This window comes from Erinaceus europaeus, chromosome 5, assembly GCF_950295315.1.
Source record: "Erinaceus europaeus chromosome 5, mEriEur2.1, whole genome shotgun sequence".
Taxonomy (NCBI): Eukaryota; Metazoa; Chordata; class Mammalia; order Eulipotyphla; family Erinaceidae; genus Erinaceus; species Erinaceus europaeus.
In genome coordinates this window covers 92,192,321-92,216,609 of record NC_080166.1, presented here as the reverse complement: position 1 = coordinate 92,216,609, position 24,289 = coordinate 92,192,321, and the positions used below count along the sequence as shown (strand labels likewise).

The 24,289-nt window shown below is 37.1% G+C and overlaps 1 protein-coding gene across 8 annotated transcripts in view; it reads right to left on the bottom strand.

Annotated features, from left to right (window-relative positions):
- LMO7 (LIM domain 7) overlaps positions 1-24,289 on the bottom strand; it is a 269,766-nt gene that overhangs the window by 40,131 nt on the left and 205,346 nt on the right. For 4 of the 8 annotated variants that reach the window (XM_060191528.1, XM_060191529.1, XM_060191530.1 and 1 more), the window contains 9 exons: positions 22,084-22,336; positions 20,893-21,186; positions 20,410-20,607; positions 18,475-19,197; positions 17,494-17,523; positions 9,028-9,145; positions 6,606-6,748; positions 4,347-4,779; positions 1,991-2,293 (listed from right to left, as the gene is read on the bottom strand). In XM_060191528.1, the coding sequence (XP_060047511.1) occupies positions 1,991-2,293; positions 4,347-4,779; positions 6,606-6,748; positions 9,028-9,145; positions 17,494-17,523; positions 18,475-19,197; positions 20,410-20,607; positions 20,893-21,186; positions 22,084-22,336 (2,495 nt within the window). The remainder of the gene's footprint in view (positions 1-1,990; positions 2,294-4,346; positions 4,780-6,605; positions 6,749-9,027; positions 9,146-17,493; positions 17,524-18,474; positions 19,198-20,409; positions 20,608-20,892; positions 21,187-22,083; positions 22,337-24,289) is intronic. The other 4 variants (XM_060191532.1, XM_016192065.2, XM_016192060.2 and 1 more) reach the window with 2 other exon arrangements.

The following is a 24,289-nucleotide window of genomic DNA, read 5'->3' as shown; positions in this document are numbered from 1 at the left end:
AGATAGACACCTGCAGACCTGCTTCACTGCCCGTGAAGCGACGCCTCTGCAGGTGGGGAGCTGGGGGCTCGAACTAGGATCCTTATGCTGGTCCTTGCATGCTTCGAGCCACATGCACTTAACCCACTGCGAACCCCTAATTTTTCTTAAGAATATAATACTTTATAATCAGGAAAAAAAGTTCAAGTACGTAAAAAAGTGTTTATGTAGTAACTCAAATCTAAGGACACTAAATAATTATGCTATATCAAATTATTTCATACTTGTGAACAGTACAACAAACCAAGTTATACCCCTTATGCTATACCAGAAAAAAACAAATATAATCTAGTAAGGCACCAGTAAGTGTTAAATTAAACCTAGAAAACAAACAAAACAAAACAAAACAAAAACAACTAAAATCTCATCCATTACAGGAGATTCATACTACTATATATAGAGTTGTCAGAAAGTCATGATGTATTTTTTTGTTTCTCTATGCAAAAATGTGACTTAGTTTTGATTCAAAACGTTAGAGAAAATATTGCCATGCTTTTACAAAGCTTCAATATTCCTACCAGGAAACAAGGAAAGAGGCAAAAAATTCCAGACTTTTACAAATTAATACTAAAAGTAGCAAAACTGTTAATAGAGAATGATCTTCTCTGTCCTTAAAGACTAGAACTTCTGGTAAGTCAAATAATTCCCTTAAAAGGGCTTTTATTGCTCATTTATCAATTATATCTATATCTGAAACATCTCATATGATTCCTTCATCTAAAAGTCAAGACTGCTGAGCAAAAGTAGAAGAAAATAACCACTGCAATTAGAAGGACAGAAAAAAACAGCTAGTCACATGTACAATCTAAATTGAGTTCCTATGACGCTGAAGGAAGCTTTGGTGCTGTGAAGCTTTTTCTGTCTGAAAATGTCACCCCAGAGGGGTAAAGCCCCAAGTGGCAAATAAAAAACAAAAATGGAAAAGAGCTTGGTCTAAAAAGTTTCATTTCAGGATCAGGTGGTAGTGCACCTGGTTAAGCGCACACATCACAGTGCACAAGGACCTAGGTTCAAGCCCCTGGTCCCCAACTGCAAGAGGAAAGCTTCATGAGTGGTGAAGCAGGGCTGCAGGTGTCTCTCTGTCTCTTTCCTTCTCTACCTCCTTTTCCCCCTCTCAATTTCCCTCTGTCTCTATTGAATAATAAATAAATAAAAAGATTTTTTTTAAGTTTCATTGCATACAAATCACACACAAAAAAATCTAGATTCATATGGTCAAAAGCTGGATGATACCTACCTACTTCACTTAAAAACTGGTGGAAATGTAAATTGGCCCAACCCCTGTGGAGAGCAGTCTGGAGAAATCTCAGAAGGCTAGAAATGCCTGTTCTAAACCCCTGCAATTTCCTCTCCTGGAGATAGATCCTAAGAAACCAAACACACCCATCCAAAAAAGATCTGTGTGTACCTATGTACATAGCAGTACAATTTGTAATAACCAAAACCTGGAAGCAACCCAGGTGCCCAAAAACAGATGAGTGGCTGAGAAAATTGTGAGGAAGTAGATAAATATTCCTATAGATATATACAGATATATCTCAGCTGTTAAAAATGGTGAATTCACCTTGGATGGAGCTTCAAGGGATCATGTTAAGTGAGATTAGCCAGAAAGAGAAGAATGAATATGGAATGATCTCACTCAGACCAAAATTGAGAAATAACAACAAAAGGAGAAACACAAAGCAGAACGTGGACTTGCAGGTCCTGATGCATGATGGTGGAGGAGGACCTAGGCTAGGGGTTAGAGTGTTCTGCAGAAAACTGAGAAATTTCACATATGTACTTACTATGTAATGTATTGTAAAGCATTAATCCTCCCAATAAAAACAATTAAATGTACAGTATCATTTTACACACTGACAGAATCTGTAACACTCAAACATTAGAAATATGGCTTCTAGAAAGAAATACTTATGTTTCTGAAGAGTGGTAACAGTCTTCCCAAACTCACCTGTGATTTTGAGACCTCTCTCTGTGGTGAGCTTCTCCCTACTCCAGACTCAGACATTAAGTCCAGACCAGATGTTGAAGACAATGTAACCTGAGAAGTGACAGACTGGTCTTGGGAAGAAGGTGAGAGCGAAGCTATAGGAGAGGGTACTCTTGTCACCTCCTCTGCCACTGTTTCTCTCTCACTGGGCAAACTGGATGTAAGCTGACTGGGGTCAGGCTTTTGCACAGAAGTGTTGACACAAGTATTCTGAGTTCTCTTAACACCTTCCACATCTCCGTTATACTTCCAAGCCGCATCCATCTAAATAGAAAACATTCCAAACTTGGCATTATGTTAACTCTATTTCTGTTTGCAAATATAAAGTGTAATGGTTTATAAACTATTATACTCCCACAACAAAGTAAAGTAACTATTGCTGAAAGTTTGAAACATATTCCTTTACTCCATATGATGGCTCTCTATAATTTTTTCATTTCATATTATAATCAATGTTTTCTATAACTTGCAAAAATATGCATCAAATACTCAGAGTATTTATAACCAAAGTATTTTATAGTACACAATCCCAAACTAGATCTATTAGACCAAAGAATACATGCATAGAGATGTGTGTGCACATATTTCTAAGCATTTGTATAGATATTTCATGTGTGTGTGTGTGTGTGTGTGTGTGTGTGTGTGTGTGTGTGTGTGTGTGTGTAAGAATGGCAGTTTCTCTACAACTTTTCTTTCCTAGCACAAGACATGTGAACATCTAAAATCTTTGTGAATGTGATGATAAAGTATTGAATATTTCATTCTTGCTCTAATAAAATTGAAAATGCATGTGTGTGTTTTGTGTTACAAATAATTTAAATCATTCCTCCCTTAAACTAACTATTCATTTCTATATATACTTCTCTTTTTTAATATCTTTATTTATTTATTTTCAATAGAAACCAAGAGAAACTGAGAGGAGAGGAGGAGATAAGAGGTGGAGAGAGAGAGACACCTGTGGCACTGCTTTACCACTTGTGCAGCCTCCCATTGCATGTGGGGACCAGGGATTTGCACTCAGGTCCTTGTACTCTGTAATGTGTGTGCCCAGCCAGGTGCACCACAACCCCACCTTATATCCATTTTATATCCTTCTATGTCCATTTTTCTACTGTCAGTATTTTCCTTACCAACCTGTAGCATTTTAAATTTTAGGGATGGTAACATATTTACAATACCTTTTCCTAATATTTTCTGAGTCTATAAATCACCTATGATATGTTATAGTATCGATCAAGTTTATTTAATTCTTTGTTGTCAGATGTATCTGTATTTCACTTACTATAACAGTCAAGATTTTTTCCTGGCTAATTTAGATAGAATTCAATCTGGGAGATAGGCGGTAGTGCAGCGGGTTAAGCTCATATGGCACAAAGTGCAAGGACCGGCTTAAGGATCCCAGTTCAAGCCCCTGGCTCCTCACCTGCAGAGGAGTCACTTCACAGGTGGTGAAGCAGGTCTGCAGATGTCTATCTTTCTCTCCCCCTCTCTGTCTTTCCCTCTTCTCGCCATTTCTCTCTGTCCTATCCAACAGCAACGACAACAATAATAACTACAACATTAAAACAACAAGGGCAACAAAAGGGAATAAATTAAATATTTAAATAAAAAGAATTCCCTCAATTTTCCCTCAACTTTAACTTTTAATCAAACGTTTTCTCTCTTTAAATTTAGGAAAAGAATTGGTTGTGTGATTATCAATAAAGTAGTGATATTTATGCAATATTAAACTTACAGAATTAAAATCAATACATTATTTTGTGGTACTTTTTCATTCTCAAGGCAAATTATTATATATTCTATGTCCTTAAGAATCTCAATATAAGTAGAAACATTATTTTGTACTAACAGATAATGTTAGGAACTACATCCAAAGATTTCCACTTCTAGTAAATTTAGAAAACATTAAAAAAGAGAGTTGTATAATAGCACCAGAAAACATTTAGGTCAAACCTATGAAATGCCTGCTTTGTAAGCCAAAGTAATTGAACTAGCTTCCTATCTTTCAACTTAATCTCTTACAAAAGGCATATTTGGGAAAATATAACATCTAAAAAATGTTCTGCTTTAGGCTGTATCTTATTCTTTAAAACACATCAGCTCTACTTTCATTGAACTTACATCTTAGTCGATTTTGCATTGTTGCTATATCAAAAGTGTTAAACTCACACTGTGTCTAAATGGGCTAAAACAAGCTGCTTTCTAGGTAAGATATGTGTATGTCTTACACATCAACTACATGTTATTTAAACCTCTACACAAATTCACCAGCCTTTGGCTCTTGAGAACAGACTAGATGAACTGGGAATAATTTTACCGTGTAGGATCTTGGGAGTGATGAGATTCCCCTTGAATGAGAGCCAAAAGGTCTCGGTGTGACCACAGATGTTAACCTGGCTGTATCAGTTTTCTGGTAACTTCTGGGGAGAGAAGTTGAAACTCGAGTGGACTCCATTTGTGTGCTCAGCAAAAGCTGAGAAGACAAAGAGGCTGGGCGTTGTCCCTCTGCTGTACTATTAGAAGGAAGCGGGATTTCAGCGGCTACACTATCTTCTCTTTTCACCAAAGTGGTAGAATCATGTTTAGGAATTTCTGTAGGGTAAGTTGTTCCCATCTCTTCTGCTCTCTCACTCTGGTCATGTGTTTCTGACATAGTCACTGGAGGAGAGAAAATTTCTTCATTCAGTACATCATCATGTGAGTAGATTCTCCTCCTTGATGTAATTGCAGTCATTTGATTTCGGGATTCCCTTAGCAGAAAGAAACACACATGTACAAAAAGTTATTACTATTACTGTGACACACAGAGATGGAGAGATAACTTTTATTTAGTAATTAGCATAGAAAATACTTTGAAATGTTTTAACTACTGGCTTCCCAAAGAGTCAATATTAACATATTGTTAACAATGTGGGATAAATACAAGCAATTTTATGCCATACTATACCTCTAAGAGTTTGAATATTTTTTATTGTATTGTCTTTAGGTCCTCCGCATTTTATCAATGAATTAATAGAGCTTTACAAAATTATATGATGGCAAGGTGGTGGCACACCTGATTAAGAGCACACATTACCAACTATTATACCAGGGGTTTAATTTCACATCCATGTACAGTGAGTGTAAGGCACCATACTCTCCACTAAAGTTCTGTGCCCCACCCCCACCCCTCCCCTTAACCACCATAGTTCTCACAAAGACCAAGACACAGTCTGGCTACCCTTGTTTTTTAAGAGCTGGGAATTTTCAAAGAAATTCCCAAATACTTCAGAATATTTTCTTAATTGTAAAGATGCTTTAATAACAAAACCTCATGTATTGTTTGTGATGTCAGTTTAGCATCACTGCTCTGAGTTAGCTTTGGCTTTTTTCAGAGAGAGAATAGCACCAATCTTCCTCCAGTGCAGTGGGGTCCTGACTTGAATTTGGGTTCTGTGCATGTCAAAGCAAATATGCTATCCAAGTAAGTTATCTTGCCAACCCAATATAAAAATTTTAATAAGGGATTATTCACCCTTTTATTTAGCACTTTATAACTCTTCCAAACATGCATTAAGTAACTGACAAGCAGTTTGAAGACTCCAAATAGGTAGATTCCTTGACAGTGTTACAAGCTTTTATCCTGCATGCAATTCATAATAATTTAATAAAAATAAAAGACTCAAAGTCAGAAAAAGACTCAGATTTGCATTAAGATAACTTAGTGACTTATAATTATAATATAATTTCATACTGTTTAATAGAATTTGAACAGACAAGTTCAGGTTAAAGTAATTATTCTGAAGAACAATAGAACTGAATTTTAATGGTAAACTTAATGTAGTTAATATAGATGTTGATCTATAGTTAAACATACTTAAGACTTCCATAATGTTATAAAGTGCAATGTTAGTTTATAAAATTCAAAAACCACCATTGATAGAAATATTAACATAATAGTCTCGTCTCTATTGGTTAGCAAGGGGCACTTCTTGTACTGTGTTGTAGTTAAGTGAATGAAACTGTGTTTACCGTTGGCTTCTAGGGAACAAAGAAGCTTTGTTGAATTTTGCCTTACAGCACATTTCCTTTTTGACATTATCCTGAAAGCATATTTGCCTTCTCCCTAATGTGTAAATATCCCACAGTAATTGCTAAGCAGGGAAATTTAAATTTGACCTTTATTCTGTTATGTTGCAATATAGAAGAAAAAACTTTCACGTTTATATAGTCTCCTTTAAAATATACATTCTCTATTAAAATAGGGTGAAAGTTGTCTCAGTTCACCAGTCTATTACTAAACAAATTTTAAAAAGAGAAAAAATGGTTTACTTTCTGCCTCAAACATCACCAACTTCCCTAAATTCTACATATATGCATACAATGGAAAATGATGAACACACCTTTTTGAAAGCACCATTTCATACGTCAATTCAAATCACTATTTATCATAGTATTGCTTTGCTTTTCAATACAGAACAAAAGAAGATACACTGGATATTTGATAAGTATAATATTAATGGATATTTAGTTCATACTACACAAAAGATTTCTAACATTGGTATCTCCAAACATGTTACACATTCAGTCTTATTACCTGTCCTGCTGCATTTCCTTAAGTGTCTTAGAGTTCTTCTCGGATTTCTCAAGTGCCAGCTTTTCAATTTCTTCCCTCTCTTCTTTCTTTTTCTGCAGATCTGAAGTGTAGCTTTTTCGACGATCTTTCCATTTTGCAAGGTCCTGACAGAAGAAAATCACATCAGCACGGTCATACCTGAATGTCTCCACAGCCTTTCTAGCAATGAGAGCACACTAGTGTATCCCATTACATCACTGAAACTATTCGCTCCAACTTGATGCCAAGGTGCCCTAATTTTGCTTTTTATAGCCAGTGTTTCTGTACCGAGCCTTTATCTCATGTGTCTGTCAAAAGAAAACCTGACCCAATAAGATAGGCCCCATTCTTTTGTTTTTACAAAAAGTGCCTGCCTTGTTGCCCATTCCCCAAAGAATGCTAAATTTCTGTAATTAGGTGCCAGGTCAGAAAGATCAGGAATTGTTTCAAGCTCATTTTTATCTCACTCCAATAATTTGACAGTTACGTGAAATGACAAGGTGCACTAGTAAGACTGCAACAGAGACTTGATTGTAATAGTTAAGCTTAGATGCACACTTGGTCTTTTACATAATAACCATAAACTCATTCCTTGCTTTGAGGTGAGGCGTTTATAAACACAAAGATAACTAATGTGTGGCTCCCCCATCGAAGGAATCTGTCTAGAAAGGGAAAGACTGAGTGTGATGTGAGTGCCCTGGGAATTAAGGCCTGAAGGAGAGAGTGGTTAATTTCACCACGGGCACGGGACGGCACATTTGAAAGGCTTTACAGGATAGGCCAGACTTAAATAAGTGATTTCAAAGCAGGTGAAAGTCACCAGTCATGTCAACCAGAAAGGTCACAAAGAAACAAGTGAGTACCTGTTTGCCATTAGCCTTCACACAAGTAAGAGACTTAGCCAGGAGCCCTCAGGACAATCTACCTAAATAGGACTTTAAATTAATAGTAATAAAGTAAACTGGTTCTGACACCAGGACTTCAAGACATCTTGGATGGTACACTCTTTCCCATGTCTCCAAATTCGGAAACCCCATGCTAAAAACTGCTAATAGCATTCCAGTTCAAACAGAAGTATTTCCAAGGTTTTACACTAAACTAAGTTTAGTTTACACCCTTTGGGAGTAGACAGGGCCAATTTCTGCTTTAAAAGCAACCTGAAATCAACATAACATGCTTCCAGAAGGAACAAAAGCAGCCGGCATTTAGTCCATAACATAATGAGCATGAATTTTTAATCTCAATTTACCTACTGGTAAGTTCAATACCTATTTTGTTTTACATCAAAACAGTCATGTATTTTGGTCCAATGACACTGATTTACTATTTTATGACACATAAATTCAAAACTTAAAGATGCTCTGAGATTTAGAAATGTAATCAAAGTATGTTTTTTTTATTTCATTGACTTATAATTCCTCTGAAATTAAGATTTAATATCTTTGATTCTTTCATTGAAGCTACCATTCAATTCTTTAGCCATACAGTTAAAGCCTTCAAATGCTGGATTTGTCCAGTAGTTTATCTATTATGTTCTTTTTAATTTTTTGACTTTGTAATAATTATCCCTTTAAAAAAAGTTATAATTTTTTTCCAAAGGAAAAAGATATCTCTATGGAAACACATATTTTTTATTCATACTATATATTTTTTCAACAAGAGTTTTACTCTGACTTATATTGAATATTTCTCACTTCTCCACAAATCTCTATTAACTGTACAAACTATGTCCAGCTCTCCTTACTGATACCAAGATTGTGCTGGACAAGCTGTTCATCTGATTATTTCTAAATCTTGAGCAGTCATTTATTTTCACAAAGATTAATAACTCATACCTCAATTTCAACCACCAAAACAAGTAAGTGCCACAAGGAAACAGCTTCATTTTTTAAAAACTCACAGAAAATCCTAGAAAATTCATATTCTATTATATTTTTTCAGAAGCCGTTAAAATATGCAATATTTTTAAACCCACTGTAGTGCAACAGGTTAAGTGCACATGGGGTGAAACTTGAGGACCAGGCGTAAGAATCCTGGTTTGAGGCCCCGGCTCCCCACCTGCAGGGGAGTTGCAGGTCTGCAGGTGTCTATCTTTCTCTCCCCATCTCTGTCTTCCCCTCCTTTCTCCATTTCTCTCTGCCCTATCCGGCAACAACAACATCAATAACAACAACAATAATAACCACAACAATGATAAAAACAAAAGCAACAAAAAAGGAAAATAAATAAATAAAATATATTTTTTAAATGCAATCACAGGACTAGAAAGTTTAAAATGTATTCAAAGGAGGTTTTACAAAACTCAATTCTATAAAATAGCAAGGGGAATTATCTTTTGAGTATAGAGAAGCAGAGTCAAAAACATGTCTCTACCTTTCCACGTCCCCATATACAAAATACTCACATCCTGCCACTTCTGATCTTGTTCTTTCAACTGTGATTTTATTTTCTGCATCTCCTCATAACGCAGTTGACGCATGTTCTGAACATCCTCTGCGGTTACATCACTCATGGACTTACTCCTACAACAAAAATACCCTTGGTGACCAAGGTTCACATAACCAGGTTGATGGTTAAAACTGGAAGATTGGACTTATATTTGGAAAACTCATCTAAAATTCTGCTGCAGTGCCTTGAGGCTTCAGAGATAATATCAAAGAAATAGCACTACAGAGATAAATGGTGTTTTTCCAAAATGCAGAAACAAGAGCCTTTCCATTCAAGTGTGAATTCTTTCACAAAACAGCTAAATAAACCCTGCACACATCTGAAAAAATAATCCAGTGTTCACATTTGAAGTAAGTCATGTGTAAAAGTACTACTTAAGGAAAAAAAATACTATTAGCCAACTAGAATCATCTGTACTTATTTTCGTATCTCCCCCAAAGATAATCTTTTCAGGTTTGGCTGCCTTTTTGGGTACTTAGTAAATAATTTACTGACTACCTGATATTTTCTCCTCAAGTTCAATACCATGAATAAATGTGTTGCTTCATCAAGAGTTCTATAAGATCAGACACATCACTGCCCTGGGCTTGTGTTTGAAGCATCACAGGTAAGTTCTAATAGTCAGCTATAACGATTTCTTTTCTTTCTTTTTTTTAATTTTTATTAAAATAGGTTTTCTGTCTTCAATCTCATCATCTCTCTCCAAGATCTCAGAAGAGAGCAAAAACCAGCTGAGGAGAGTATTGTGCTTGAGACCCATACATGCTGTCTAAATGCACACGGAAGGGGGTGGTACAAGGCACTGAAGAAGGTCTCCCCAAAAAAGATGCATCAGATATGAATAATGAAGACTGAGAGAGAGCTTTGGATTATAAGGTAGCCCAAAACGCTATTCGTAATACAATTTCATAAGATACTTTCTATCTTATTTCATTTCAACTGACTCTACATCTAATTATTGAAACAACTCTAAATCGCCTAAACTCTGCCTTTCAAAATTTGTCATGGCACTTCCTATATAGGAGGCTTGCTCCTAAGGAGCTGAGAAATTCTGTGATCTCTATGCAAATGACACCTATTCTATATACACCTTAGGACTAGTCCCTGCCTTGACTCATTCTCTCAACTACTTGTTGAATTAAAATTTCTACCTGTATATCCCCCTAGGGAACTCCACTGTAAAAGGACCAAATGAAATAACATCAAGGACTCTGTAAACTGTAACTCACTAAGCACACGATTATTGTGGAGGTAGCCGGTTTCTTGTTCCTAAACCTGCTTTTCTTCTTATGACTATTAAATAATGGTGTTACCTGCCCTCCAACCATCCACATTTGAAACCTAACACCCATTTTTCACCTTTGCCTCTCCCTACCTTCACTTAGCTATCAAGTTCTCTTATTCAGTGTCTTTTTCTTTCCATTTCTATTGCCAACATGCTAGGTGAGAGCACAGTCAATTCCTACCTAAACTTTTAAAAATAGCTTCTAAATCTCTACCCAGCCCAAGTCTAATGCAGGCCTTTCCTCATTGTTCCTTCCACCTCAAAAGCCTCTCACAAAAATACTTGGCTTAAAAAAAATATTTATTTCAGGGGGATGGAGTGGGAAATAGAGAGAGCGAAGGGGGGTAGGGAGGAGAGATGCTAGAGCATTCCTTAGTTCTAGCATACTGTGGTGCTAGAATTGCACCATTGACCTCTAGGACCTCAGGCAAGGAAAAGGTCTGGTGGGCTATGCCCGTATTACTGCTCCATCCCCATGTGATTTTTAAATGCCACTCATCCCTCAGGATGATCCCTTAATGCTGGGTAGAGATAACAACTTGCGATACATTTTCCACTTGAATTCTAACAGGTATCCCAATCTAAACTTGTCACAGTCCAAAAACATGTTTGATTACCCCACAGCCTAACAGTCTATCTTCATTTCAATGAAAGTCAACTCCAACCCCAACCTTCCAGAATTTGGGCCAAACATCTTGGAGTCCTTCAGGATTTCTCTCTCATGCAACCTGATTCCATCAATAGATGCATTGGATCGACCTTCTCGTGGTGCATCCCGTGAGTACCCACTCATTGGGGAAACTGACGATCCTTCCTAGCTGACTGAATCCACATGGATCCCAGTCACTTTCAAAGCCAGCAACAAGCAGCTCCTGACAGCTTTCAACCTGACACTGTTGACTGGCTACGGAAGAAGGGCAAACGCTAGAAGAAGAAGATTCCATCAACAAATCCTGTTATTCTACCTCCTAAATACAGATGAATAGAAAACCACTTCTCACCACCTCCACCATACCATTCTGACAAAGCCATCACTTCTTTTCATTGGATAATTACACTCTATCTTTTTTTTTTAGATGGAGTTACATAAATAGGCGGGGGGGGGGGGGAACAGCACCAAGCTTCCTGCAATAAGGTGAAGTCCAGACTCAAGCATGGTTCATGCACATGCCAAAGCAGTACAGGATAGTACAGGATCCAAGCAAGCTACTATACACACCCCTAAACACTCAGTTGTTTTTTGTTTGTTTTTTTATTATTTATTTATTTTCCCTTTTATTGCCCTTGTTGTTTTATTGTTGTTGTAGTTATTATTGTTGTTGAAATGGAGAGAGGAGGGGAAAACAGAGGGGGTAAAGAAAGACAGACACCTGCAGACCTGCTTCACCACTTGTGAAGTGACTCGCCTGCAGGTGGGGGTCCGGGGGCTCGAACCGGGATCCTTACGCCAGTCCTTGCACTTGGCACCACCTGCGCTTAACCCACTGCACTACCGCCCAACTCCCAACACTCAATTTTTAATTCTATGCCCATATGATTGGACTTGGCTCCTCACCAACTACAAGATGCTAGGAAGGAAAACACATGAACTTGTCATAAAGAATGCAGAATACAACTATTTAAAATCGGTGTTAGGATTATATGTTTTATCTTCAAACTAAGTATGCCAGTGTGTGTGTAAAATAAAGTATGAGTAGGGAGTCGGGCGGTAGTGCAGCGGGTTAAGCGCACGTGGCGCAAAGCGCAAGGGCCGGCATAAGGATCCTGGTTCAAACCCCCAGCTCCCCACCTGCAGGGGAGTCGCTTCACATGCCACCACAGACCAGGCAGGTGTCTATCTTCCTCTCCCCCTCTGTCTTCCCCTCCTCTCTCTCTATTTCTCTCTGTCCTATCCAACAACAACGACATCAATAACAACAACAATAATAACTACAACAATAAAACAACAAGGTCAACAAAAGGGAACAAATAAATAAATAAATATTAAAAAAATAAAAGTATCAGTAATCCCAAAGTTTTATAAGATTCATTGACTATTAAGAAATTCGGGAAAATTATGACATATTTTTTCCATGTTTTTTTTTCTGTGCAGAAAGACATCATGACTTTTCTGACAGCTCAACAGAATAACAGTACATATATAGAATACTGAATATATCAATGTAATATATACTTAACTAGTTATGACTACATATTAAACTAGCTTATGCAAGCTTGATAATGTAAATTAACTTAAAGCTTAGTTTATATAAACTATTCTTAAGAGAGTCATGGGGGAATCTGGATATGCAGCAGCATAGGAGGTTACATAAATTCAAAACAAAAGAGTGAAAATGCTAATACTTTAATACCCTTTGGAAGGAGAATTACTGAAATGGTCCAGACTGGCCCAGGCTCACCCAGGAGTGTCTTTGGCCTTCAGTTTCCTGCACCATGAATCTAACATGGATCTTTTTAGAAAAGACCACCATGGGTTGAAGTTGCATCTAGAAATCCACAGCATATGAGGTGCTTCCAAAATAATAAAGTGAGACCAACACAGCTTAGAGTAGACTAGCACCTGCCTACAGAAGCAACGTGAACTCCTCTCATCCCCAAGGGTATATAAAGTTACCTGCAAATACACTGTAAACACTGACCATATTCCACACAGGCTGAGTCCAGTCTCAGAATGAAACTGGAGATAAGGATTCCAGGCCAGGCAGTAGCACTAATTTTTACCCCAGCCTAATAGCAGTTAATTTCTCTCAATCAGTTCCTCATTTGCTAAATGAAAAAGGGTTAATGTCTGGCTTTTTTGCATCTCAATAACCATCTGGTACTCAACACCAACTATTCTTATGGAGGCAAACAGACCTTGTGGGCATCTAAGAGTTAACTCCCAAAACAGATTCAAACCAGAGAGGTCACCACAGATCACAATGATCAAATCTAACACTTTTGGAATGTAAGAATTTGTCAGCCTGATCATGAGGAATTCTCTCCTTTCTTATCAGATTTTAAAAGCATAATATTAAATTTTTGAGGCTTAATATATACCAGCAACACTGCCAAGCAGTCTATGTGGCTAACCTAAATGAGGAAAACTGAAGCCAATCTACTCAGCAGTTGTATATTTCAAAAGCTGCAACATCTGGTACTTTCCACATTTTTTAAATACATATATTATAACCTATTTGGGAGTCGCATAATAACTACCTATTTGGGAGTTGGGCGGTAGCGCAGCGGGTTAAGAGGACTTGGCGAGAAGTGCAAGGACCTGCATAAGGATCCTGGTTTGAGTTCCCGGCTCCCCACCTACAGGGGAGTCGCTTCACAGGTGGTGAAGCAGGTCTGCAGGTGTCTTTCTCTCCCCCTCTCTGTCTTCCCCTCCTCTCTCCATTTCTCTCTGTCCTACCCAACAACAACAATAATAACTACAACAATAAAAGCAAGGGAAACAAAAGGGAAAAATGAATAAATAAATATTAAAAAAAAAAAAAAAGAATAACTGCCTATACGATTCACAGAGTTGATATAAGCATCAGAGTCCTAGGAAAATTGTTTGGAGAAAACCAAAAGGATCACACAACTCTAGTTTGCTTTGTAGAGTGAGTGACCATTAAAAACTAACCACAATTCTCTCACCATTCCTTTATCAGCTACTTTATTTATTTATTTTGAAAAAGCCCCAGTTTAGAACTACATCTGAATTACTTCCTCAGAATACAGACCTAACATGACATGCATTACACTTAAAGCCAAAGAGACTTTTTTAAAATGGCATTTAGGATAAAGATATAAGAAGGTGCAAGTCCAAGGAAGTATAGGTTATAAAGCAAGACCTCTCTCTTTCTCTCCCTCTCCCACTCCTCCTCTCCCACTTCCCTCCCCCCCTCTCGCTCTCTTCTTCTCTCCCTCTCTCCCTCTCCTTCTCCCTCCCTCTCTCTCTCCCCCTTTTTATTTATTATTGAGTACAGAGAAGGAAAAAGACAGAGATACATGTGCAGCTCTGCTTCACCACTTTTCCTTCTGCAGGTGAGAACCAGGGGCTTGAACTCAGGTCCTTGCACACTGTAATGTGTACACGTAACCAGGTGTGCCACAGCCTTGCCACTAAAGCAAGATCTCTAAACTCTGATTTCTCCCACACACTCTATCTTCTTGTGTTTGACAAATACAATGATCATATTATTTTAAAAATAAGTTTCACGAATCTTATAAATAAGTATCAAAAAGACCCACACCTACAAACAGTTTAAATATAAAATCAGCAATAGTATCATATAACTTAGTTATATATGACTTAAGTTTGGGGCCTCCAACTATCAGAAGAAGACACAAAGACTGCACCTCTAAACACAATTCTATTGGGGGTTTTGGGAATTCTGTGACTAGTGACGAACAGTAGAATTTGAATGAAAAGCTTGAGAATTACTATAAACTAGAATGAGATTGTAAGAATGACTTCTCACTTAAAGGCCTGTAACTAAAGTCTAAGTCAGGAAGTTTCTCTGTTGCAGCTCTATTGACATTCTTGGAGCAGAAATGTATTTGCTCTAGGGTGACATTCTCATTTATTCTAAGAGCTCATCTAGCAACATCCTTGGCTACCTAGGCATTAGAAGTCAGTAGGCAAATCCCTCCCCAACATACAGAATGGGGGGCGGGGGGAGGAAAGCCACCATCAGACATTATCAAATATCTTTTGGAGGTAAAGCCCTCAAGTTAATTCACTTCAATTTTACTTCTCCCTTTTTTATCAACTTATATGTCCTCATATTGCTACAGTTTTGGCCCAAACCCATAAGTGATATGCAGTTGTCTAAGTTGTTTTAGATTACAACTTCATCTTGAATCAGTGTTCATTTTCTCTGGAAACTAGCAGCAGGTCCAAAGAATAATCATATTACAAAACAAACTTTATATACTCATTCAAATCTTCTTCTGTAGTCAACAAATACTGTCAGTAGCCATTATAATTAAACTTGCAAATATAATGGGCTCATACAAGCAAATTCATGCAACACAAAAGCACATATGTGAGAAATAATGGCAACATACAAAGCATCTTACTAAAAAATAAATAAGCAAACTGCCAGATGTTAAACACCAAGTAGAAAGCAAGCCAGAAATGAGTCAAAGACTTCAAATTCACATTTCTTTATAATGTGGTCTTTGATGACAAAAAAAAAAAAAAAACATTCATGTTATAAGCAGTTCATTTTCAACTACAGAATGCTTAGCAGGAGTGATTTTCCAAGCAAGTACTCCAAGCTTGAGAACATATATTATGTCCAAAGAAATAGCACCTAGAAATATCACTAGTTTCATAAACCTAAAATAAGGTCTAGATGAAAAGCCTATTTATTATTATTTAATCCAATTTAATCATTTTTGTTTTTATTATAGCAGATGTATTAAAGGGTATTGGTAACCACAATAATATATAAAAAAGAATCCCATATACTTGATTTAAGTGGTCTAAAATGCACTGGGTTCTCTGAGTACATATTTGTATTACTTTCTATTATTTTTAAGTAACACGTTCATTATGCCTTAATCTAAGCATAAGACTAGACTGTCTTGCTTTGTGTTGTGACCTTGACACTGAATTGCTTAAAATGAACAAGCTTTAAAATAATTCACATATATAAGCAACAATCTTGAAAAAATAATATAAGAAAGGAATGTACTGCTTCTAGGTGTAGGTCAGAAAAACCCTTAGCTTTCTAACTTTGGTGTTCAGTGTCTCTCTTCCCATCTTAGCCCTTTCATACAATGAGTGATTCACTAAGAAAGAACTTGGTACAGTCACTGAAATCAATATACATATTTACATTCTCAGGAACTATTTGTAGTCAGGGTACTTATGTCCACTCTAAGAAAATCCATTTGCTTATATCATGAAAGTCACTTAATTTTTAAATGATTTTTTCCTGAAATGTATCATTCAAAATGCTTGAAGCTTACTATTTTTTGTCAAGTTAAAATAGCTTTCCCTTGATGAACTAAGTGCTTAAGCATCATGCAGAAAACTGGTTTGTTCACCATCACTGATATAAACCCATGAAGAGCGGGGCAGGAGAGAATGTGCCTTTTGCATGGCATATTAAAAGCATTTTGGGAGCCTGATTTTTAAAACTGGTACCTGAGAAATATTTGTAATTAGTTGTCAATGACCCAGTTACAACTTTAACACATATAATGGTTATAATTCTTTAAATAGTAACTCTAATAACTTACAAGACATCTAACCTATCAAAGTTAGAAAAAGGTATCAAAATTTAAAGAGTCTTAAAGTTATTGCAAAAATATTAAGATATAGTCACCTAGTGATTATGGACTAACAACAAGTGATTTACATAATTTATGTGTAGTGAAAAATAAAAGTAAAGCAGCATTTATATTTAGCTCAATTATAATGAGAATCAAAAATACTTCCAAGAAGTTCATTCTAACTACTATGTAACTGGAGTTAAACAACAGATAAAAATGGAAAGTTGGTTAGAATTACAGCCCTTGCATCAATGTTGTGAACTATTAATATCTCACTTTTTGCAGTTCTAATAGAACAAATGGGCTCTGTAACATCACTATATTATAATTTTCACCCTAATTAGGAGTCTTTAAATTCTTTCCCACAGACTACAAAGGGCAGGATCAGTGCCCATCACCATCACAGCTAACAAAGCTCCACATGAACATGTACTGACATAATGCCAAGTGCACGCATTCCAGCCCAAAATAATGCTAATATAATTTTTTGATCACACATTTCCTAAAAATGCAGTTGTTTGGATTTCAACAAATAGAAATCAGCATTTTAAGCAGTGTAACAACTAAAGACCAAAATGAAGACCTAGCTTTAGGAGAGTGTTTTTCCCCTACTTGAATGTTATAAAAAAAATGACCAAATTTTAAACTTGTGATAAATTACTGCTGTTATTGTTATACCACTTCATGAGCACAGACACAGAAACATTGCCATTAGTTTGTAAAATTAAGGGGGGAATCCCATTTTTGAAATCTCATGCATAGCAAACAATATCCCAGCTTAGTGACATGCCAGAGTAGAAGTGCAATGGAGCTGGAGTGCAATTACATAGATGACAGACAGTGTGCAGAGCTTTCTATGCTGGTAACCACAAAACTTACCCATTCTCACCATAAATCTTTTGAAAGAGTCTGAGAAACCAAAAATTAAAGAAAGTCATTTTTCTAGTTATGTTGCTTTAAAATATTCAATATCTTTAACTTAAAAGCATAACTAGAGGTGGACAAATCTCAAAAGGTGGCTTGTTCTGTCACATTCTTGATTGTGTGTCAAATTCTCATCTATATCTTATTTCAAGAAATTTGATTGTGCAGGAGTTTCCTGACTTATCTGGGGAACCAAGAAATCCATAAGGGTTCCTTGTTGCCAGAAACCAATTTAGAAAATTGGATTTGGATCTACTAAATTTTATTCAACCAAATCATATTTGTCCATCCCTATGTTCAACAAAACATTTGTCAAAATAGTAGGTTGCATAACACATAAATGCAGATTCTTTACCAAACTAGCCAGAATTACATATAAATGACAGCAAATGAGATTCATGCATTTTTTGCACGGAAATTAAAAATATAAACTTTTTAAATCATACTGATAATCCAATAAATCTAAAGAAAATATCAGAATCAAGTTAAATGAAATTTGCAATGCCATATTTTAAGGGGAATCTTTTTTATACAAAGATCATATACTCCAAAATATGAGAAACACAAAAACCGAGCTGCAACCAGACTATTTCAGAAATGCCTGGACATGCGTATAAAAGTCTCTGACTATATTTGGAAAGCACTGTTATGCTAAATGATGCAGGGCAGTATCACAGTCTTCCTTAAGGACAAAGGCAAAGTCTGTATATCCACTTTCTTAAACAAGTCTAAGATAGTTGATTTAGAAATGTGCAAAATATGGAATTGCACTTTTTCCCCACAAAATCACTAGGTTTCTCAAGGCAAAATAAATGTTTATAGGATGCTTCAAAATGGCTCGTGACATGCAGAGTTGGGCAACAACATGATGCCACTGTCTCACACAAGTTACACAAGACCATTACAAGCAACATCTTTGCAGGAACACACTCTGACCTCTCAACCATCAGACGTTTCTTGTGCCTAAGCCTGCTGGCCTCACGGATGGCCTCCCACTTCTTTAAGTCGGCCTCACTGCAGGGACCAGGTGTAAAACTGATGGGAGACACAGCAGTTCCCAGCTTCCAAGACTGGATCTTCCGAGTCAACATGTCATCTTTCTTCTGTCGATGTGAAGGAACTAAAACTCTACAGCTATTACTGCTTTTTTCTCTGGTTGGGCATGTCCTTTCAAGTACACAGAGAAACTTTGCTTGAATTTCTGGAGGAAGAGTCCAGGGTTCAGGGAAAGGAACTGGTTGATATCTATCTGGAGCCCCTGACAGAGGTACCTCTTTCTTCTGCGCTGGAATTCGGCGAATAATCATATCATCCTTTTCTAGATCTGGAAGTACTATCTCACCTTCTCTACATTGCAAAATTATGTCTCGTTCTACTGGGTCATCCTGCTCAGAAAATCTTCGAAAGTCTTCAAAAGCCTGGAGAACACATGGATTTGCATGGAAAGCCCCCGTTTTTCTGACAAAAAAATCATCATTCTCTAAATCAGGGTTCACAGAGGATATCTCATGGTCATCTCTTCTATACCCTGGTGTATAAAAGCGATTCTTTCTGCGTGTTATGAGCCTTGGGCCAGAAGTGGGATCAATTCTGGTATTTGTTTCAGAAGACAGGATGTCATCAGAGTATGTTTGAAGGGCATGAAGCAGTAAAAACTGACTACAGCACAGAAAAGAAAAAGGAATGGAGAGTCTTAAGTGTGAGAACCAAAAATAATTAGGAAACAGACCAACTTGTTAGTTATTCAAGAGTGAGTAATTTTCAGGAACACTAACACTTAATGTCATCACCCAGAACATTTAAGTCAATAGAACACTGTACACTGCAGGAAACATGGGCATCACTGGGCATCACTGAGGTCAAGTAAAGGAGTTCAAATAGGTAGAATATACCTTCCTGGCATATTCACACAACTCCATTTTACCCCTTCCTCATTCCATTAATTATCATGATCTAACTCCTCCCAAAGAAGCAGCTTTGAATCTTTCTTGAACAGCTTCAAGAATTAGGCATAGGGCACTTCATGTAATGGTACAAGTAGTCAGTGAAATTCAAGATAATAAAATGCTCTGAAGTGTTAAAGACCCCAATGGATTTTTAAAATTGTTTTTGTTTAAGGTCTGCTCTAATAAAATGCTCTGAAGTGTTAAAGACCCCAATGGATTTTTAAAATTGTTTTTGTTTAAGGTCTGCTCTTTCTTTACTCTAACAACAGAGAATCAGAGCACTTGTACCAGAAATCAAAACTGGAGTCACAATCATGCAAATCCTGTACTCTATCTGCTGAGCCAGCTACGCAGCCACAAGACTCCATTAGGTTCTTTTGTTTGTAATTTCCCACCAGTCTTGACTATTCCTGTATCTAGCAATTATTTCCTTGCCTTCATCTTACCCATACAGCACAACTGTAAAGCTGGATTAGTTTTTTTGTTTGTTTGTTTGTTTGTTTGTTTTAAGACAGAGAAAGAGAGAAGCAGAGGGAGAGAGTGAAAGCAACCAAAGCATTAAAGCTTCCCTGAATGCAGTGGGGACCATGCTCGAGCCTGGGTGGTACAAATGGCAAAGGAACACACTATCCAAGTAAGTTATTTCACCAGGCCTGCGTTAAACTTCTAAAGCAACTTTGGGAATTTTTCTTTATATTTATGTTACATGCACCTATACTTACTCTGCTGAAGAACATTCAATCCTACAGAATTACAAGTATATATGCTAACATAAAATGCAGTATGTTATACTTTGTGCTTTTATGCTAAGTACTATGTGAATAAGCTTTCATGACTCAACATGTCATGGTCAAAAGTTAATGTAGCAGCAGAAGCTGATACATGTGTCTCAGGCCAGGCTCCAAGCAGGCAGGCTCATGCAGACCTGGACTCATCTGAAGCATCACTGGTTCTCCTGGATACGTAGTCCCGTGAGTTTCTGGCATGCTTGGCAGCCAGTTCCAGTACAAGTGAACGTCTCTGGAGGTTGTTGTCTATCCTATGCTCGGTTTTTTGTGTTTTACTAAAATGGGTGGAACTTTTGTCAGAGCCTGAGTCCTCATCCTCAGAGTATAAATTCCTTCTACCATAGTGTGATGAAGAGAGAGGATGGAAGGAAGAAGGGAAATTGAATTGGAGAAAAATGTCACAAGTGCAAATGTCTAACTATTATTATGTATAAAAGAAGGCATCCACATCTTAAGCTTAAGTAGTAATCTCCCCCACCCCCACCCCCAGTTAAAGGAGTTTTATAAAGGTTTCTGTGGGAGAGGTGTGATTAACTTGTGTCTCACAGAAAACATAGGGTGACACCCAGTCAGGGCATGGAATAAATACTGGAATAACAGAAACATGCATGAAGACAAACCTGAATCCCTGAAATTCCTTATACCATGGTTTATAAGTTTCCCTTTTTATTCTTTTACAATTCACATCTTCTGGGATCCAGCACTTGGGAAGAAATTGATTGAAAGCATTCCCTGGGTTTGGCATGACTGGACTTAGCTTTCGCACATAAAGATCATCCTTTACAATGTTGGGCATGTTTGTCTTTTCTTTCTCTTCCAAGTAACGAGAGGAGTGAGAAGTTGCTTGTACTGCTGACCAGTTCTCCATGTTTGTGTCCCAAGTTCTCCTCTCATTACTGCTCAAAACATCCAATCTTAAAGTTAAGATACTATATGAATAATCTGTGATACAGAACAAAAGGACATGCTTTCTGGCTCACAGTATTTCTACCACTATGCATGAAACAATTTAGTTGCCTTTTTTTTTGTCATTACAAGTCCTATAAGACAGTTCCAACATAAAGCAGCATTTTTTAAATGAGAGAATAATTTGATGTACATGGACCTAAAATGCATTAAGTGACATACTGCAAAAGAACTTAGGATGTTACGTTAGCATTAAAATCAACAGCATCATAAAGATTCTAAGATAGCACATTTTTTTGGAACTAGTACAGTTCAATAACTAAAGAGATGTCAGGAAAAATGTTTGTGAACAAGAATTAGGAGAGACAATTTGAGATGAAACACCTCAAACCTCTGTTTCACTTGAAATCTGTGATTAAGTTATCCAAAACTAGGTAGCATTTGTTCATTCTCCCAGTCCAATTCACTTTCAGAGCTACACACCTTTAACAGAAAGAAGAACTGACAAAAAAAAAAATCACACGATGCTAATCTGATAGGAAGTTAAAGGTTTCTTTTGTGTGTCCATTGAGATCAGTTAAGAAAGAACAAAAATGGGAGAAAATAAAACAGCAGTGCTTACAATGAACAATTAAAATTTTCCAAAAGCTGAACGATACCAAGTAAGCTAAAGGCATGCATCTAAACAAAGAACAATTCGTATGCTGGCATTCTAAAACAGAAGAGTTGTCTTCAAGATAGACACAACTAAAAATAGAGGTAAGAGAAAAGCATTTCATCAGTAAAATTTAACATATTATCTATGAAGTACAGTCAGAGCCATTCATTTTAGCACATTTAAATAACAGCAGAGTCACAAATCATAGTGCATTTCAAAACTCAAGAATCATACTGCAAACCAGTACCTTGAAAATGTTCCATCTGCTTCTGAAGAGGCTGGACTTGCCCAACTTCTTCTGTTATCCTCATTTCTGTCTGGCTTCTTCTTCCTCAAGGGTGCTGGCACATAGGAAGGCTGTCTACTCTTGTTGGGTAGAAAGCGATTGAATGGTAAAGCAGATTTTGGCTCAATAGCTGAAATCCTTCGATAGGACATATCATCTTTATTATAATCCTGCATTTTGAATATGAATTCTGAATCTGTGTCACTTTCACAACCTATTAAGAAAAAAAAAAAAACTCAAGAAATTGCTTTCCTCTCCAGATTATCTGTCTAAATGTAACCCACACGGCATGCCTGCTTTCTTTCCCCTGGAAACTCAGTGCTCTACTGCTAACTGCAGGGAATATTTTTAGAAATTTGTCATGAAGTTGTGATAAGCTGCATGAGGAGGAACTCGCTTTGCATACTGGAGGCGCATGCGGCGCATTCTTTCCCTGTTGCACATTCTATGCAGACAGTCTCGGTTTGTGGCTAAGCCCCTTTTCTCACTATTCCTTGTCCTGTGATTTTTTTTTTCATAATACTTGATGTTATACAGATAAATAACACCATTGAGTCAAAGACACTTAAAGTGAAACATAAGATAAATTCTAGGGAAATTCAGTAATTGAAAGTAGACCATGTAGTTATCTAAAACTCCTGAGGTGAGAGAAACAAAAAAAAAGCACGACATCATAAAGGAATCCAGTAAGTTCTGTCAGCTAGAAGTTCCCCTCTAAGCAAGAATTACTCATTAGACAGAAGGGTCAGATGACTTCTGAGGTCCTAAAGGAATAATTAGCCTCAGTCTTTAAATAAGAGCAGAAAACGCAGGTGTTTTGTTTTGTTTTGTTTTTTAAGATTTTCATGGGAATTATATTGCCAACCTTAAATTTTCATCTAAAAATCACTTAAACAAAAATTCAAAACAGAATTATCTCTGACACACTTCAAGATCTGATACCTATAAATACAAATACATACTCTTAAAACTAAATCTGCTCTTAAAGACACAGGAAAGAAAGCAGGTACAGGACACTATTACAGATAGAGCCAAATTGTCTCTGCCTCTTGAGTTTTAGCAGAGTTTGCAAATGTAGTTTTCTGCCCACCATGGTTCCCTCAGAAGTTGTCTGTGTGCAGTATCTACATGCAGGGTGAATATGACCTAAAAACAGCCTAGTCCTCTCCCTCTCCCCCTCCCCCTCCCTCTCCCCCTCCCCCTCCCCCTCTTGGCAAAAGCCTATAGTAAATAGCAAAACAATAGTGCAATAGCCTACTGAGAATGGCTTACCCGAAAGCTATTAAACCTAGGGACAGGGTGACAGAGTCATGATATAAAGGAAGAAGGTGTATGCAAGTATGACTTTATCCACCAACTCCCAGGCCACTGCTTTGGACTTTTTTTTCTTTTTTTTTTTTTGGGGGGGGGGGTTTAATGTTTTACATTCAACAGTAAGTACAATAGTTTGTACATGCATAACATTCCCCATTTTCCCATATAACAATAAAACCCCCACTAGGTCCTCTGAATCCTTCTTGGACCTGTATTCTCCCCACCCACCCACCCCAGAGTCTTTTACTTTGTTGCGATACACCAATTTCATTTCAGGTTCTACTTCTGTTTTCTTTTTCTGATCTTGTTTTTCAATTTCTGCCTGAGAGTGAGATCATTCCATATTCATCCTTCTGTTTCTGACTTATTTCACTCAACATGATTTTTTCAAGGTCCATCCAAGATAGGCTGAAAATGGTGAAGTCACCATTTTTTACAGCTGAGTAGTATAACCAAGAAGGTAGCAAAATTTCAATATTCTAATGGATTTTAAGTTTATATTTCTCTCAGGAAAAACTCCAAGTCTTGTTCCCTGTAGTTGTAAATACTAGAGTCTTCACTTCTGTACTCATTAAATAAGGCCTGAAACTCTTTATTTAGATCAAGAAGCAGTATGACTGCAGCCCCTCTGCTTTGCCTTTATGAGCTGGTGCAGGCCACACAGATTATCTGAGGAGAGGACCACAGATCCACAGATCTCAGTCTTTGTTAATCAATATAAATTTAAACATTGCATACTCAGGCTCTTCAACACAAAGCAATACAATGAGTTGTGGATTTCAGGCTCTGCTTTTGACAGCTTTAATCCTTCAAAAACAGAGGTCATTTCCTTAAAAGTCTAACAGTCACCAGG